The following is a 17,752-nucleotide window of genomic DNA, read 5'->3' as shown; positions in this document are numbered from 1 at the left end:
AGATCCATTGTATCAGATATGTATGGAGTTATGGAGTGAGTGACAAGGCTTGGTGTTGCCGTAATATTGTTCGAGTTGTCAACAAAAGACTTGGTATTTGAAAGCTCAGGATTTCGACACACTGTACTAACCTATGAGAAGATAAAAAGTCAGTTGAGTGGCGAAACATTTGTTACGATAGGTTTTACAATAAATTCTGCTAAAAACTCGAACTCAAACAAAAGTACGAGTAATTTCAAAAGAATCGTTGAAGAACTTCCAAATTGTTATGATTTTCTTCTTTTACGAAAGTCATAATATTGGCATTGTTTGCCGAACTAAATCTAGAGTACCATATTTTTTGTTTAATATTAAAGGTTGAAAACAATGAAAAAAATATGAAATTGAAAAAATAAAATAAGAAAACCTAAAATATTACTACTACTAAAACAGTTTGACAGTTTTTAACTAAACTAAAAGAGGTCTGATAATGGTCAAAGTTTGAGTTTTCTTCTTACGTTTTGGTACATCTCCTACGTACGTCGCGTCGCTAAAAAAATGCAAAATACTATTACCAGCGCTCTAAATTGGCAACAATCCTAATAGATCAATATGATAATTACTAAAATGAATCTGCAGCACACAGATCCCACTTTATATACTGGTCCATAAGAAAGTTTAGATATTCCCTGATATTTCCTTACATTTTTTTGTCCATGTTGAAACCAAAGTTAAGTCAAAAGTGCAACAACAAAAGCTCAATGGTTTACCTACTGTAGTAAACCATTGAGCTTTTGTTGTTGCACAAGAACATTTCTGCGTGAGAAATGCCTAGGCCATTTTCATTTATCTAGCATAAGACATTATTAAGATATTACAATATTGCAAAACATCTCGTGGATATATTATTGTCGTACATCTTCCTTCGTCATATTATAATGCAAAGTGTTACGTATGAGGATTACGTCAATAGTATATTACACCTATTTGCGCGCTCATTATTCTCATATGAAACAGAACGTGGAAGTATGTTCCTTACACATTTATCTACGTAGGAGCGTACTATATCTTATTACGTTCATATTCTTATTATACAACTAGCTTATGCCCTCGACTTCGTCTGCGTGGATTACACAAATTTCAAATCCCTATTTTAACTCATTAGGGGTTGTATTTTCAAAAACTCCTTTATTAGCGGACATAGACTACGTCATAATAGCTACTCGTATCTGGATACCAAACAGCTCGATCCATCCAGTAGTTTGACCGTCTGACTGATAGATCCGTCAGTCAGTCAGTTTCTTTTGAACTCCCGACCCAAAAAGAGGGGTGTTATAAGTTTGACGTGTGTATCTGTGTACCTATCTGTGTCTCTGTGTATCTGTGTATCTGTCTATGGCATCGTAGCGCCTAAACGAATGAACCGATTTTAATTTAGTTTTTTTTTTGTTTGAAAGGTGGCTTGATCGAGAGTGTCCTTAGCTATAATCCAAGAAAATCGGTTCAGCCGTTTGAAAGTTATCAGCTCTTTTCTAGTTACTGTAACCTTCACTTGTCGGGGGTGTTATAAATTTTTAATTTACACTTGTTATATAATTTTAAGTAGGTACATACCTACATAGTCACTGGTGAGAGCCGGTGAGATTTTAATAGATTCCTCCGACATCAATAGATTTTAGCATGTTAGAAAATAAAATCTACTTCTTCAAAAAACATCTACCTACGATATTATTACGATCATATTTTTTTCATTGTTTATCTCCTAATTTAAACTGATTTCGAGTATTTAAGTAGCGTCGTATCTAGTGCTTCTTTGGCGATGATAGGTAAATAGGTCTTCGCCTCCTCAATAATTTGCCACATTCTAATTACCGTAAGGTCTTCTTTCACGCAATTTGTACATTGCAATAAAATTTAGTACAATGTGCAAGTGATAAGTTTACTTATATCAAAGATTTCAAAATATTTCCAAGTAATACTCCAATAACTTTTCCTCTTCCACCTGCAATATTGTAAAACATCTCGCCTGAATTTTTTAAAATCTTCTTCATTCCATATGAAGCTTAGTAAACATTTCAAGATTCTTTATTTTATTTTACAATTCTAGCTCAATAATTCGTTCAATTTCCCCGTTGAAATATACTTGCGTAGATTGACCATAGTTTTCCGCTGTTGAGGAAATGTCCTAGTCTATAATATTTTCTGCTCTTTTCTTAGATGTGATCCATTTTACAAATTTTTATTTAACTCGTTTAACTGTGTTAGTAGGTATGTGGTCAAATCTTTCAACTGAACTTTTGACCAGTTCCCTTCTGAAGTGACAGGTCCCGGGTTCGATTCCTCACAAGAGCAAATGGGGATTTTATTATTTTCAAATTGCTCTGATCTGGTCCAGTGGGAGGCTTCGGCTGTGGCTAAATATCATCCTAAGTTACGATACTCATCAAAGCCGCATCGGCAAGCTATTTATGTTTCCGTACGCTGTCGCGTAAACCAATCAACGGGTTCAATGAAACTGGCATACCCTTACCAAGTTAGCCCACATCCATCTTAGATTGCATCATCACTTACCACCAGCCACCAGTTGATATCGCAGTGAAGGGCTAACTTGTATCGGCAAAAATAAATCTAATATTAGATGATGCCCGCGACTTTGTCCGCGTGGATTTGGGTTTTTTTTAATCCCGTGGGAACTCTTTGATTTTCCGGGATAAAAAGTAGCCTATGTCAGTTTCCGGAATGCAAGCTACCTCTGTCCGAAATTCCAAATAAATAAGTTAAATGGATGGGCCTTTAAGAACATGGAAACTCTTTGATTTACCGGGATAAAGAGCCTATGTCCTTCCCCGGGATGTTACCTAACTCTGTACCTTTCTACAAAAATTGGTTAAACTATTGGGCAGTAAAAAGCTAACAGACAGACAGAGAGACAGACAGACACACTTTCGCATTTATAATATAGAATAGAAGTATAGATTTGTGGTCACCCCACCGTAGTAACTTGTGAGCGCGGTGCGTTAGCGCATCCGTAATTGAGTCCATGTATTTCTCTCGATCCCAATACATTGAACTTAGTTTACGCACGCCAACGAATAAACGACAAACAGAAACGATTATTTTATTTTAAAAGTCAACGATAAACTTGGATTGCTCACATTGTAAGAAAAAAAAACACTGGGGCAATAGGAATACTTATATTTTATTTAGGAATAGCCTTTTTAAAGAGTATGTTTATTTTATTTTTATTTTATTGTTGTTAGGGATCCGTACCTCAAAATGTAAAAAGGAACCCTTACAGGATCACTTCGTTTCGTTGCCATTCCGTCGTGTCTGTCAATTCGGGGGAATCAAAACCTATAGGGACCCGTTGACCTAAAATCAAAGAAAACCTCCGAAAGGCGTGAATTTGTGGCTACATCACAAACAAAATTATCTAATTAGAGTTCACGATCAAATAAATTAGTTTACTAAATCACATTAAGATGGCGCTGTGCGTCATTAACTTGCAGTGTTTTTAGAGCGATAATAATTTTTATTGTACCTACTGGTTTGAGAATTCTTGTACGAATTGGTACGGAACCACAGAATTAGGAAAAAGACTTTCTGGTTTTGATTTCTGTTTACGGAACCCTTAGTGCACGAGTCCGATTCACAATCAACCGGCTTTTTCCAAGGTAAGTTCAATAAAGCAATCTATTAGATACTATAATATAGTTGTAGTAATTGATTTAACCCACTGGAGAACAAAACCATAGTTTACCCATAAGAACTAGATATTAGTCCAGGTTCCAAGTTACATAATATGTGAACTCTATTAAAGTAACACTTTTTTCCATCCCTTGATATTACCACTAGGTATTTGTGACAGACAAACAGATTGAAACAGATTACAATCTTAAAAATAAATAAGGTTTAAGAAGAAAGAAACCCGTTTCTTTTAAATTTTAGTTAAACAATTTAAAAAACCGTATGTTTGTTTACTGCGCGTACGCATCCGAAGTTGGTACCTGATGCGTAAATTGCAAACCAATAAAACTATTAACCATATTGGAAATAGTATAACGACATTGTATGGCCCTTACCCATAAATATATGGTTGTAATGGGAGTAAATAGGCCGTTTTAAATTCGAACTCTATATCCATGGATGGTTTTATTGAAAAGTGCGCCGATACCGGACGATTGTTTGTTTTTAAGAATTAAAGCATAATACAATAATAGTTTTAGGGTTCCGCACCTCAAAAGGCAAAAAGAAACCCTTATAGGATCACCTCGTCATCTGTCTGTCTGTCAAGAAACCTATAGGGTTCTTCCCGTTGACCTAGAATTCGACAAATTCACGGTTTTCGGATTATTAGGGTTCCGTACCTCAAAAGAAAAAACGGAACCCTTGGTAGGATCACTTTGTTGTCTTTGGTTTTCTTGACAGACACGACGGACGGACGGACGGACGGACGGGCGGACGGACAGACAGCAAAGTGATCCTATAAGAGTTCCATTTTTCCTTTTGAGGTACGGCACTCTAAAAAGAAAAACGTTCAACTACAATAGTATATTAGATCATTTGGTAAAAAGTCGCTGTCACCCAACAATAGGGCAACTAGCAGCCTCCATGGAGAAATAACTAAATGTGTCATTGGTTTGTGACCGCGGCGTAGCCACGAGATACGTATCGGGATTTTATAAGGATCTACCAATTAGGCAGTGTTACGTAGGGCTGGCGATTCGACAAATCTGGTCGGTAGCTAGGTTCGCCGTTCGACACATTTTTCTAAGCTAAAGTACTGTGATAATAATAATTTAAATCCCTACCGGAAATTGGGCAAAATTCATCAATCCTGTGTGTTTTTTGTTTTTTGTTTGTTGTTTTTTTTTTCTTCGCGAAATTGTTCTTCAATCACGCATCAATCAGAGCAGATCGAGGTATTTTTTTGCATGGATATGCCTATTTCAAGACTCGGAGAATGAAATAGGAAAATCAAAAAGTTTCTAAGGGATTTTTAAAAACCTAAATCCACGCGGTTGAAGTCGTGGGAATAGCTAGTTTTAAATAAATGGCTTTGATTTTGATAGGCTTACGGTTCACTATAAGCATAATATTATCAGGTCGCACTTGATGGAAAACGGTTAAGCTAATGCTTAGAAAAATGACCGGTTCTCTTTTATAAATAAATATTGTATGTTGGCAGCCCTATCGTGACATAGGTTAAACGCCCCGCAACTGGATGAATCGATTTTAAATTCGTTATCTAGTTTGGCACTAGCATGTTTAATGAATAGAATCGAATAACTTACAAGCGGATCGGAATAATCGACACTGGGTAATCAGATTGCAATCGATTCTGTCGATTTATAAGGATCTGTAGTTTCCTGCTGCGATAGTTTATCTTTATCTAGATGGTATGTTTAGTGTGGTTTACAAATGTTATTTGTTTCATGTATTGTAATATAGTGGAGTGTAACATAGAAACTAACTCACGGAGTGGCACAGAATACTTAATAGTACCTTCCACTCCTTTCAGGTAGATACTGAAGTCCAGCAAAGACGTTTATATGAATAGTAACTCTTGTTGCGACGCAATAAGGTGCAATTCAGCTCGCACAGCGCTGCGATCTTAATAAACACCTTTCTTTCTACCACGTAAGCTCTTATATATCCCTCTCTGTCTATATCTCTATCTCATAAGGATAGAGTTTAACAAGGCACTAGAGTTTTCCTCAAGTGGCTTTGAGGAAAATCAGAGAAAATCATCAAAAATCTCCTACCTTCATCATCAGAGACTCAATGGAACTATAATCATCTATTGTCATTCAGAGTATATCTTTCTATTTCAATTTTTTTTTAAATCACATGTGTCTGTCTCTCAACTCAATCGGATAATTGGATATACCTACCGGAAAAATTAGTTTCTTTCGCAATTTCGACGGAATGACAACATACGAGCAAAGTGAACTAATCATCATCATTATCAACTCATAGCTGGCTCACTACTGAGCAAGGGTGGATTGGATGACTTCACACACCTTTGAGAACATTATTGAGAACTCTCAGGTATGTAGGTTTCTTCACTATGTTTTCTTTCACCGTTAAAGCAAGTGACATTTATTCGCTTAAAACGTACATAACTCCAAAAAGTTAGACGTACGTGCCCGGAATCGAATCCTTGACTTCCGACTTCCCGAATAGGAGACGGATATCTAAACTACTAGGCTATCACGGTTCTCGTGACCTTCAAGGCGCCGTTCTGCCATGCTGTTAATAACTTACGTCGCGCTTTGTTTGACCAAGCCTTAAGACAAATTCAAATAATTGCGTGGAATGTATAAAGAAATACAGGTTTATGGTAATAATAGTTAATGTAGAAAATCCAATGTGCCAGTTTTGTCTAATAGTTTTAATTATAGGTTAAACGAGTAATTAACCAGTCCTACTTTGTTTTAAACGAATATCTAAGAGTTTACTTATAAGCGGATTTGTTTGATACGATTAGCATATCAATAAGAAGCGAATAAATCAGCCGGTAATCGACATAATTTATCAGATTCTTGAGAACTCATTTGATTAATAGATTGTTTTACGGTTGTTATGCGAAAACGACAATAATGCATTATGTATGCGTTTAGTTTTAAAATGTAGGTACTTATAATAATAAATAATATGCCTACTTAATAGTATCTTTTAATTTCACTGTATCTTAGAAAACAGCGCCAGTTCTGGAAATTATTATTATTAGTACCTACAAACTTCGCGTAAGGGTGCGTTTCCAGTGAAGCTGAGAGATTTTTTCGACCAATCAGATTATTGAGAGATGATGTAATGATTTATCACTTCATATTACAATAGCCGGACAGGTCGATTGAAGAAGTCTCCACTCCGCTCAGCTTCAGTGGAAACGCACCTTAAGGCGTAATTTACATTAGACCATGTCAACATCCATGTATTATACGAGCAGTAGATGTGGCTCAACTGATGTCCAACATCCTTCAGAAAGTTTTTGAAAATTGAGCGGCGCGGCCGTCAGTCTGAAGTGAGTTAAAATGTCCGGAGTGATGAATGAGCAATACCACTCAAAAATCTTTGAAATACAGTAACCAAGGAAAGAACTAAGAAAAAAGAGTTGATGGTATGGTGGTCGCAGTCAAGAGCCTTGCAAACTGTATGATTGCTAAACTGTGCTATTACAGATTATGAGAATTAAAACTGCTTACCATCATCTTTAATAGCAGTTACAGCATGAGGTATGCCAGCCCAAGGTTTGGGCAAGTCTAAGAATACTGCGTCTGCTTTCCCGTTAAGCTCGTCTCCAAAGCCATCTTCGAGAACGTCTCTGTGGCGAGCCTATTCATAAAAGAAAAAAAATTGCGATATCTAAAGGCAAAATTGTAAAGGATAATGTGTATAATAAAAAAATTACATTAATGCACTGTTTTGTTAGCAAAGTAATCACACTAATATTATAAAGGTGAAATGTGTGTATGTATGTGTATATGTTTATTACTTTTTCACACAAAAACCACTGAACGGGTTTAGCTGCAATTCAGAATGGAGATAGATTATACCCTGGATTAACACATAAGCCACTTTTAATCCCGAAAAATCAAAGAGTTCCTATACAGTATTTTGAAAAACCTAAATCCATGCGGACGAAGTCACGGGCATCAGCTAGTGAAAAATAATGCCTAAAAATACTTTTTCTCCAATAAAGTACAGTTCGGATTATCTCACAGCTCTGGATTCTAGCTATTTGGAATACACTCGTGTGATACTCAGGCTGAGATATAGCGCACTTTGACTTTACTCAGACTTAAGTTTCAGTTAAAACGAGATGGTTTCATGCCAGCAGTATAGCGCTGTCTCGTTTTAACAGTGTCTTAAGTCTAAGCAAAGTCAAAGTGTGCTCTACATATAGATCTCAACCTAAAATTTTTCACAAAACTCCACTGGATTTTTTGTAACCATTAAGGTTATCTTCTAGTTTATTACCGTGACAAATTCTGCAAGTCCATGCTCCTCAAATTCTTCTTGCGCAACTTTTGCTCTATGGTCATGAAAATCGAATGTATGGACATGCCCGTGTGGTCGTACGCGGCGAATGAGAGCATGCGTTAGCGACCCGCTGCCTGTACCTGTCATACACAATTACACAATAATAAATTATTATAAATAATAATTATACATATGATAAATTACAAAAGAGACATTATCAAGTCTATGATAATATAAGCATCACTGAGAAAAGCAGGTATTACTTAAATATTCTTATCGAATTATTGGAATGTCCTCCCAAAACCTACGCCAAGAGCACAGGTTCAACGCGTAAATGTTATCCGAGAGTTTTAATCTAAAAACTAAACTAGTGGCAAAATAAAAAGTTTAATTAGAGCGTGATTGCTAACACAACATCTAATTATCGAGCTCACGATCCAAACACCGAAAATATGCAATAATCGTATTTATGCAAGTTGCAAGTTTACTCTTGTTTGCTTCTCAGCAACATTCTGTATGACATCGAATGAGCCAAATATCAATTTTATTAAACTACCTTCATCAGACAAATTAATAGTTTTATTTTCGTCAATTCCAATCAATTTTTAAAATAACCTATAAGTTCTGATTTATTCTTAATAAAATGTTAACATTTCTTGAGTAGGTACCTATGTAGTTAATTAATCAATCTCAATTTTCAACTTACTTAACAAAATTGCAATTTTTTATAACTGCAAAAGTAAATACTACCATTCCTTATCAGTACTTTTTCTTACAAAGAATAATAATTATGTCCTTATAATATATTAGCTGATACCCCGCGACTTCGTTCGCGTGGATGTAGGTTTTTTAAAATACCTGTGGGAACTCTTTGATTTTCTGGGATAAAAAGTAGCCTATGTGCTTATCCAGGGTATAATCTATCTCCATTCTAAATTTCAGCCCAATCCGTCCAGTTGTTTTTGTGTAAAGGAGTAACAAACATACACACACATACAAACTTTCTCCTTTATAATATTATTTTTACTTAAGTACTTACTTTCATTTATTTTTCAGAGCAAAATATATGAAATTAATAACTATGGTTATTTACAATTTTGAATGAATATTTACCAGCTTCTACAACAATGCATCCAGGAACCAAGTCAAGCTGCAGAAGTATCATACTAATGTCCGGAGTGTAAATGATTTGTGTCCGATGAGGTAAAGTCAGCGACCAGAGCTCTGGTGTTGGTTGCAGTACATGACCCCAGCCTTTAGATAGCTCAACCTGTATAATTTTGTACAATAAGAACAAAATATTCCTTGCTGATCTACCTTGATTAGAGATGGGCACCATTGAATACAAGAACATAATATGCACATACTCTGACATACCCTGTACTATCTAATGGTAAAAGCTTAGTGATTTTAAACAGGCAGGTCAGCTTGCTCCCTTAGATGAATAAATACTCCTTGCTCCCTAATAATAATGATAATATTTAAAAAATATAGCAAGTATGTAACAAGAATTAAAGGAAATAAAGAAAGTTTCAATTATTTCAGTAAGTACCTAAATTTATTTGCAAAAGTTCCTGCAAAATTGAATAGTTTTAAGTTTTAATTAAAAATTCTTCGTTTTTAGAATCATCATCAATGGCTATAGCACATCTTCAGCAAAGGAAAATACTTTGAAGGCAACTTGTTTCTCAAAAGATACTTTGAAAAACATGAAGTTTTGCAAACCTGCAGCAAAGCTCTTGCCGGGTTTGAAATAATCCAGTAAGACATTTATAGGCTATATTTATTTGTAGTGCTTAATAGAGACATAAGAAATAATGAACTTACTCTGCTGCCATAGTCTGATCCTATAAGATTTCTAACCTTAAGTGCACCAAAAGTAGTTTGGTAAACATTTTCTACCATTTCACCTTTTTTGTTTTTAATTTCCGGTCTGACTTCTATAGCATGGAGATTGTTGCTTAGATAAAGAATTACTGTATCACCTTCATCAATCTTTTCTTTATAATTTCTAAAACTCATTTTAATTAGTAATTTTTTTAGAAGCGATCAACAATTTGTAAATTGTAAATATTTACATGTGGTTTTGACGTTCATAAATGACAATTGTCATTTTGACATCGACCAACTGCAGTGAAGTTACGTTTTGTTGTTCATATTGCAATATATATTAAAATATATTTCAATCAAAAGTTTGTGGCTTTTCTTAGAAATTTGTTAGCGCAGGTTACATCAATTCATTTGTAAAATATTTAGCATGTTAAATTTCTAATTTGAAGCTGAATTTAGTAAACTATAAAATATTCAGACATCTGTGGTTCAATTTTGTTTGGCATGGTTTGACGTTATGAAATGTCAATGACAGTTTTACATAAAATGACATGTTTTGCTTCAAAATGTATATTGTATTATTTTTAACATGAGATTCCTGTGAATTTTTAACTAATTTTCTCCCTAAATTGCCTTTATAGACTCTTAGTGGATTTTGTACAATCGGATATACTTTATTATGAAATAAATATACATTCGTTCGGTGAACTTTCGTCTGAAATCAAGTGATATGGATGCATCCAAAATTACAAGTAAAACTAGCTCTCTGAAGGCTCTTATATTGAAAGCGTGGCGTGAAAGATGGACCGATATACAGTGGGGCATCAACATCAAGACCATTCTACCCAGAGGCGTAAGTGGAGATTTATATAACCTAGCCGATTGTATACTCCAACAAGCCATGGTAGGTTGTGGAGCTAACCAGCTAGTCATTTCATATTTAAAGCACTCTTTGGCTTCCCATTTGGTCTCCTATGCAGCTGTGTTGCAGAGAATAGCAAAATTCGACGCTTTTCATAAACCACACTGTATTTTAAGTCTACTGGAGTTTCTAGAAGGTTTTCTCGATAGCATAACATGCCGCAGCAAGATGGAAGAAGAAATACTCACTTTTGCAGTCTCATCTATAATTCTGTGGCTGCTCCAGGTATACCATTATTCGCTAAGCAAATATCCATCCTCAAATCCAATACAGAGTCAGGAACTTTTGGAAAAGTCTACATCACTTCTTAACTCTATAGTTCATTCAGATTTTCTACTTGCTATGTTTTATTTAGCTAAGCAACATGACCAAGATGAGTATAGTGAGGTCACAAAGAAATGTCAAGAGATCACAGCATTTATGATGATGAACACACAGTTTAAAGCTCCGGTGACTATTCATGATACATTGCAAAAGATCTGCAATATGGATATTGATAAAGTAGCTCCGTTAAATAATAAGCCCGAGACAGTTACTCATTGTTTACAAGCTTTGATAGCTGTGACTGTTTTGGCCAACCCTAGTGCTGAGTTGCACCAACTGTCAAGCCAATTGATAATGATACAAAGGATTAAGAGTTACTCACTATCCAGACTTTATAGTGAAGTAATTCGAGCTTGTTTCATATCTCTAAATGATGCGAGTAAGGATGCATCCAAGCAAGCATTATGGGCTGCGTTTACATTTCTCAAATTACCACAGCTTATAAATTACATTCACAACATGTGTGGTACAATGAATAAAGATGGAGAGTACTCAGTGGAAGTTGTTGAAGCATTTGAAAAACTTTTACAATCAACTCCTTTGCTTGATATAGTTGATGCAAAGAACTCATGTAACAGTATTGTATCTCTTTTAGAACCTCTGGTTAAGTTGAATGTTGTATCAGAAACCCACTTTTCTTATTTCAAGCAGAAAAGAGAGAGTAAGGATATTAAACTACAAAAGTTAGAACCAACAGGTTTGCAAGGGTCTGTACCATCATTCATAACCCGGGCAGAACCTACCTTGGCAGGAATTCTCAAAACAATGGGAGGAGATTCTCATAAAACCCAGGAATCCCTATATGCAATGCTTTGTCAAATTGTTGGTGGTACCACATTAGATACAATTTTAGCTGTAGCCACAGTTGAAGGAAAGTTAAAACTGTTTGTATCAAGATTGATAAAGTTTAATGAGTTTGCTCTAATAGCTGCCAGTGAGAAGGGTGCATCTCAGTCTAAAGTTTACATATTTGACATTTCATTTTTGATACTTTGCTCTATTGTACAAGATTATGGAGCGGATGCAGTGCTGGATGAAAATGGGGACTCCTTTTTTGAGCAGTGGGTAAGAGAGTGTATGGCACAAAAAGGTGTCCACAAATCACCAGACCAAATTTTGCAAAAATGTGACATGCAATTAGTAGATATTTTTATTCACCATCTTAGTGCTCCTGACTTTGATTTCAAGAATACTAATTTAAAACCACATGATCTGTGTGTGAATGTTAGTGGTGTTGTGAAAGAAATCTTATTTGCTTGGGAACAAGGCTCAATTTCTGCTGCTGATGTTAAACGCATGTTGGACTCTTTGAGGCAAAAGATGGCATCATTGGCAGTGTGTGCCTCAGTCTGGCTCTGTTCCTACATCAACGTAGTACATCAAGATGCCTTTTTAAAGCCATTGAATATGGTTCAGCAGTTTTTGACACCACCAACAGATGTTGAAATGGCACAAATTGATAATTTCAAGGAGAGAGCCGTTTTAATGAGCCAGATAATTCGAAAGATGCAGTTTGATATTCAGCCTCCATCAATAACTAAATCTAAGATTATGCCTTTTTCTCACAGTATCATATCCAGGCAACCGATACTAGAACAGTTGCAAAATGTGTGGGAGGATATTAAAACTAGAGGATACTTACACATTGATGCTACAGTCATAGTTGAGAGCCTTCTCAATACAGCAGGCCCAGTGTGGTTTGTGACTAATTTAGTTAAAGAAACCCTCAAATTCCGCTATCAGGATGATTTAGATAGATCTGTAGATATTGTCTTGGCAATGTTCTACTTTGATATAGAAAAGTGTACTGAAGCTCTTTTGCTTCATGTCCTTCCACAGTATCTTTATAATGCTAAGTTATGTGAGGACTTAGTGGAACCACAATCAGCTATTCTGGCAAAACTCTCTGTATATTGCATATATGCAGCTCTTGAAAACAGTATGTCAAATAGAGTTCATCCATCTAGAAAACGTCGGCATGATGATTCGGAAGATATAGAAATGAGTGCTTCAAGTAAATTAAGGAGACTGAATGATAATTCATCTGATACAACTATGTATTATTCTCAAGGACTGAGTTCTAGTATGATAATAAAGGAACCTCTCCAGTCATCTTTAGAGATGCTGTACAAATCATTTTTACAATTAGCAGGAAAGAATGGTGAAGTTACACCGCAGACCCAATTTATATTTGAATTTCTTCTGTATGCTGTCCAGTGTGGCCAAGAGAGAGCACAAGTGATATTACAGAAGATGCCCAGCGAAATTGTATCCACGTTAATTAAGGCACTTCCTGATAATTTTAATATTGGACTTATATTAAGACTGTATGATTTATCTACTCCGTATGGTAGGAAAGATACTGCTAGAGATCTTTGTTTGTTAAGAAATATGCGGCTTAGGCCTGAGTAAATAAGTGTAATGTTAGAAGTAATTATGATTTTAGTTTAAAATAAAATTTAAATTATTATAATTTAGTATAATTTTTACTATGATTATAATATACTTGTTATAATTTGAATTAATACATATTTTAAAGGAAATGAAAGGCTGTTTGATTATTATCTGTTTTATTGCTGATTTTTTCTTAATAAAATACTTGCTGGCAATCAGACATTAACTAAATTATAATTTACAATATTACCCAGCTTTTTAAAGTCAGGTAAAAATATTCAACAATTTAAATAATCTTATTTTAAATGTTAAAATCTAATGGTGGACGGATGGATTTGATGAAATGTATGTACCTACTTAAAAAAAAAAATATTTTACTAAGTTCGTATTTGGTTTATATCTGTGTATAGTTCGCGACAGATGCCCCGCACACCCGCACAGCCCCCGCGCTAACGCGGTGTGGGATAGTGCGGGTGACCTGCGAGTGTGACGGAATCCCGCCTCATACCTCGATTGCCATCTTGACCTGTCGCGAACTATACACAGATATAAACCAAATACGAACTTAGTAAAATAATTTTTTTAAGTAGGTACTTTGAAATACTTAAATAGTTAAAAATTTCAATGAAAAAAATCTAAAATATACCTAACTTGAATTTGCAACTTTACAGAATAGTGACCATTATAGTACAAAAGATATGATTTCATTTTTTAATCTTACTCCATTAAGTAATTACATCTCATTTTTTACTCTACACCTAATTTCTAAAACTAACATTTTTTTTATTATTTTAACAATTGCATAGTCACCCTGTAATAGTTAGACTTTTTCTTTTCAATATACAAACAATAATAAGGGCGCGTACACACAAGCATCTTTTATTAACAAAACTTATAACAGACAATAACTCGTGTGTGCGCACCTTCTATAGAACACAAAGCTGTAAAATATTCACAAAATACTGCCATCCTCACCTGTCAACTAAAGTTAGATACTTAAATACCTAATTTAAAAAGTTTCCTTAAATTACTTATTTACACGAAATATACAATTTCCTAACTATATTAATGATCACATTTGATGTGATGGTAGGTATTTGTACAAGTCTAAATTATTTTACAAATTCTTAAAAACACATAGATCACAGGAGAGTTCCAGAACATTTACCACTAAAGGCTGAGACAGACCCATGGCACGTTCGTGAAAACGCGCGACGCGCACTTGATGTCTGTTCAGGCCTTTATTATACATACAAACTAGGCGGTACCCGTCCGTGGTACAGCCAGCCGTCCGGTCGACCGCAGCATGCAGTTGGAAAGCTTGGTGGAAAGGCAATGCCGTCCTATTTTTAACTACAAAAAGTAGTGTTGCCAAAAAACATGGGAATTAAAAAAAACTGATGTTTCTAAAAAGTTTGCTACGTAACTATAAACTGGAAACTGAAAAACTTGGTCGTACGTAGTTGTGGTCTTCATTAGAAAGATCAGTTTTTGAAAACTCCCATATTTTTTGGGGATAACTCAAAAACTAATTATTGAAGATAGGCGCTGATTAGAAAAATGACGACAGTAATCAGTATGTATGATAGTACTATTGCACCTGCCGACGCGTAGGTTGGTATTGGCTCGCGATCAACCGCACGGCTGGTCTCTTGATGAGTAACCGTATGGTGTGCATTGTGGGCATATTTTATTATCTACGAGTATAGGGTAACAATAATGATACACTAATATATTAACAGTATATTTGATTAATTTAATTTAACTAGAGTTATAACGCAGGCTTTTTGGCACCCGGCGAATCTGGATGAGGGTGATCTGAAAAAGAAAGGTAAGGTCGTCAAAGAGTTCAATTCTTCTGCATAATTGTTGGTTCCGAAGCATGCCAATGGGACCCTATTACTATGCCTCCACTGTCCGTCCGTCCGTCTGTCTGTCTGTCAGTAGGCTGTATCTCGTGAACCATAATAGGTAGAGAATCGAAATTTTCACAGAATGTGTCTATTGCCGCTGTAACAACAAATAATAACAATTTAAAAATGGCCGCCAAAAAAATTAGAGTAGATATTAGTGCCATAATCTCTACAATCAACTTCACAAAACGTAGAGATACCATGATGTTGGATCTGGGTGAAGTTAAAAAACTAAGAAAAATTGTTTTTCGATCAACATAAAATCTGGTTGACAGCTGGTGATTTGCGTGTCTTGTTAACTTACCCATTTGCCTTCTAAGGGTTTCTCCTTCGCGAGTAACATTTTGCTCTGGTGGCGTTCGACTGACCCTCATTGGTAAACTTATTCTATTAGGATTACAATTTTCATCGACCATAGTTTCACCATTACTGGCGAACGTAGTTCTTTGATTTCTATTCCAAGTTTGCTGATAGGAACTTTCTGTTGTTATTGTACTACATCTATTGTTAGTATGAGGAACATATTGTTCTGGTGACCAGTCGAACACAAATGTCTGGCTATAGTTTTGCGAGTAAGCTGACGGGGTGCCAGAAGGGGTTGGTGGAGTCGTTGTCACGTAAGGGCTTAAGTCCTGTTGACAGACGTCTGGGACTTTTTGCAAAGCGGATTCTGACCAAGTCGGACTGGGATTCCACTGATCCATCATCTCCGTTTCGGTCATGTTGATGTTCTTAGTGCCAGGCCTTCGCGTGGTTATCGATGTCGCTGCAACCGCTACTAAAGTGTCTCCACCGGTATTAGATGAGAAACGTGGTGACAAATTAGTTAAAGGTGTCTTTTCCTCAGACTGTTTTCCTTTCCTTTTGGCACTAGGTTGAGACCTATTTTCGTCAATCCGTAGATTGTGGTATGCTCTGAAACAAATAGCTAATGTTACACTAGGAGTTTTAAGTCGATCCAATTAAAATTTATGACCATTAATACACAAATAGAGAAAACAAATGCTGATGCGTCCTACCTGTTTTCCTGTAATGAAACTGAGTAGTCCACAGGTAAATTGTCATGTCTCTCATAAGCGTAATGTATTGGTGTTAGATGTGGAGGAACGTGTGGGATATGAGGTTGTAGACCAGTGTTCGGCATCATCACTGGCTGGTTTCCATTTAGACAGACTGGTGGCGCTGTCGTGTACTGCATCGTTGGAGGATACACTTGAATATCGGGCGGAGGTGGGCCATACATTCTTGTCGCTGCTTCATACGCTAATCCGTAATGCAGTTTGGATTGCACAGCGTAGTAATGGTAGAGCCATGGATTTGCCTTCATCACTGCTGCTTCTGGTTCACTGTTGACAAAAACTTTGATTTAATTATTGAAGTAACAGGAAGTTTCTTGGTAAGTAACATTTAATTTTTAACCCCCGACCCAAAAAGAGGGGTGTTATAAGTTTGACGTGTGTATCTGTGTATCTGTGTGTCTGTGTATCTGTGTATCTGTCTGTGGCATCGTAGCGCCTAAACGAATGAACCGATTTTAATTTAGTTTTTTTTGTTTGAAAGGTGGTTTGATCGAGAGTGTTCTTAGCTTTAATCCAAGAAAATCGGTTCAGCCGTTTGAAAGTTATCCGCTCTTTTCCAGTTACTGTAACCTTCACTTGTCGGGGGTGTTTTAAATTTTTAATTTACACTTGTTTATTTGTGTAAGTATTCAGGTCATTTCAGGGAGACTTCCAAATTGTTGCGTTCTATTTTTCTCATTATCACCTCGATCTCATGTTATTACAATTCATGTTCGTCTATAAGTAATAGTTACTGCAAAGAATGTGCTAACTGTATATGCTGATTCTTTGCTCAAAGATGAGTCAGCTCATTGGTCTTCTGGGTAAACACTAGCATAAGATGTGGTATGTGGATAGGAATAATGAAACGCTACGCATGAAACATGATTATTTGTTGAAACCCCATTTTATTATAGAAAAGAATCGCATATCACAGTACCTACGACTTAGTTACATGCTTTGCCCATTAGTAGGAACGGGGAATGGGGCCCACTAAAGTTTAATGTTTATATTAAGTAGTGCCGCGGGCCCATGTGCCTTGTATGTGAAAATTATTTCACAATTGATAAGGCAATGTAGGAAAATGTAGCGTATTAAGTTTCGATTCAAATTATTACTGTAGATAAGGCGGTAATCGTTTAGCGGTTAAGTTTGAACAGATATTTAACTGATACTTGTTATACACATACAAATAGGGTGGAATTTACGGATGTGTATAATCTGGTAAGTGGTTTTCGGGTTAGTTTGAAATACTAACATCAGTTAAAACTTAACCATTTGGTAGTGTACAGAGATAGCTTACATTACTGATAGGAAATGGGCAAAACAGGTTATCTTCTTTATAT

General features: G+C 35.8%; 3 protein-coding genes across 5 annotated transcripts in view; 1 reads left to right on the top strand and 2 right to left on the bottom strand.

The window, feature by feature from the left end:
- LOC123876836 (tRNA (adenine(58)-N(1))-methyltransferase catalytic subunit TRMT61A) overlaps positions 1-10,065 on the bottom strand; it is a 73,872-nt gene extending 63,807 nt beyond the window's left edge. For both annotated transcript variants that reach the window (XM_045923210.1, XM_045923209.1), the window contains exons 1-4: positions 9,793-10,065; positions 9,079-9,235; positions 7,963-8,105; positions 7,188-7,317 (exon numbers count right to left, since the gene is read on the bottom strand). In XM_045923210.1, coding sequence (XP_045779166.1) covers positions 7,188-7,317; positions 7,963-8,105; positions 9,079-9,235; positions 9,793-9,987 — 625 coding nt within the window. In that variant the 5' untranslated portion in view covers positions 9,988-10,065. The remainder of the gene's footprint in view (positions 1-7,187; positions 7,318-7,962; positions 8,106-9,078; positions 9,236-9,792) is intronic.
- A 262-nt stretch (positions 10,066-10,327) lies between these two features.
- On the top strand, positions 10,328-13,584 carry LOC123876826 (mediator of RNA polymerase II transcription subunit 24). The gene is made up of 2 exons (XM_045923192.1): positions 10,328-13,486; positions 13,563-13,584. The coding sequence occupies exon 1, from the start codon at positions 10,526-10,528 to the stop codon at positions 13,451-13,453; it is 2,928 nt and encodes a 975-aa protein (XP_045779148.1). The 5' UTR covers positions 10,328-10,525; the 3' UTR covers positions 13,454-13,486; positions 13,563-13,584.
- A 365-nt stretch (positions 13,585-13,949) lies between these two features.
- LOC123876686 (neuronal PAS domain-containing protein 4B-like) overlaps positions 13,950-17,752 on the bottom strand; it is a 176,487-nt gene continuing 172,684 nt past the window's right edge. For both annotated transcript variants that reach the window (XM_045922981.1, XM_045922982.1), the window contains exons 10-12: positions 16,368-16,694; positions 15,653-16,263; positions 13,950-15,253 (exon numbers count right to left, since the gene is read on the bottom strand). In XM_045922981.1, coding sequence (XP_045778937.1) covers positions 15,207-15,253; positions 15,653-16,263; positions 16,368-16,694 — 985 coding nt within the window. In that variant the 3' untranslated portion in view covers positions 13,950-15,206. The remainder of the gene's footprint in view (positions 15,254-15,652; positions 16,264-16,367; positions 16,695-17,752) is intronic.

Source organism: Maniola jurtina, chromosome 22 (assembly GCF_905333055.1).
Source record: "Maniola jurtina chromosome 22, ilManJurt1.1, whole genome shotgun sequence".
Lineage (NCBI taxonomy): Eukaryota > Metazoa > Arthropoda > Insecta > Lepidoptera > Nymphalidae > Maniola > Maniola jurtina.
This window is presented reverse-complemented; position numbering and strand designations above follow the sequence as displayed.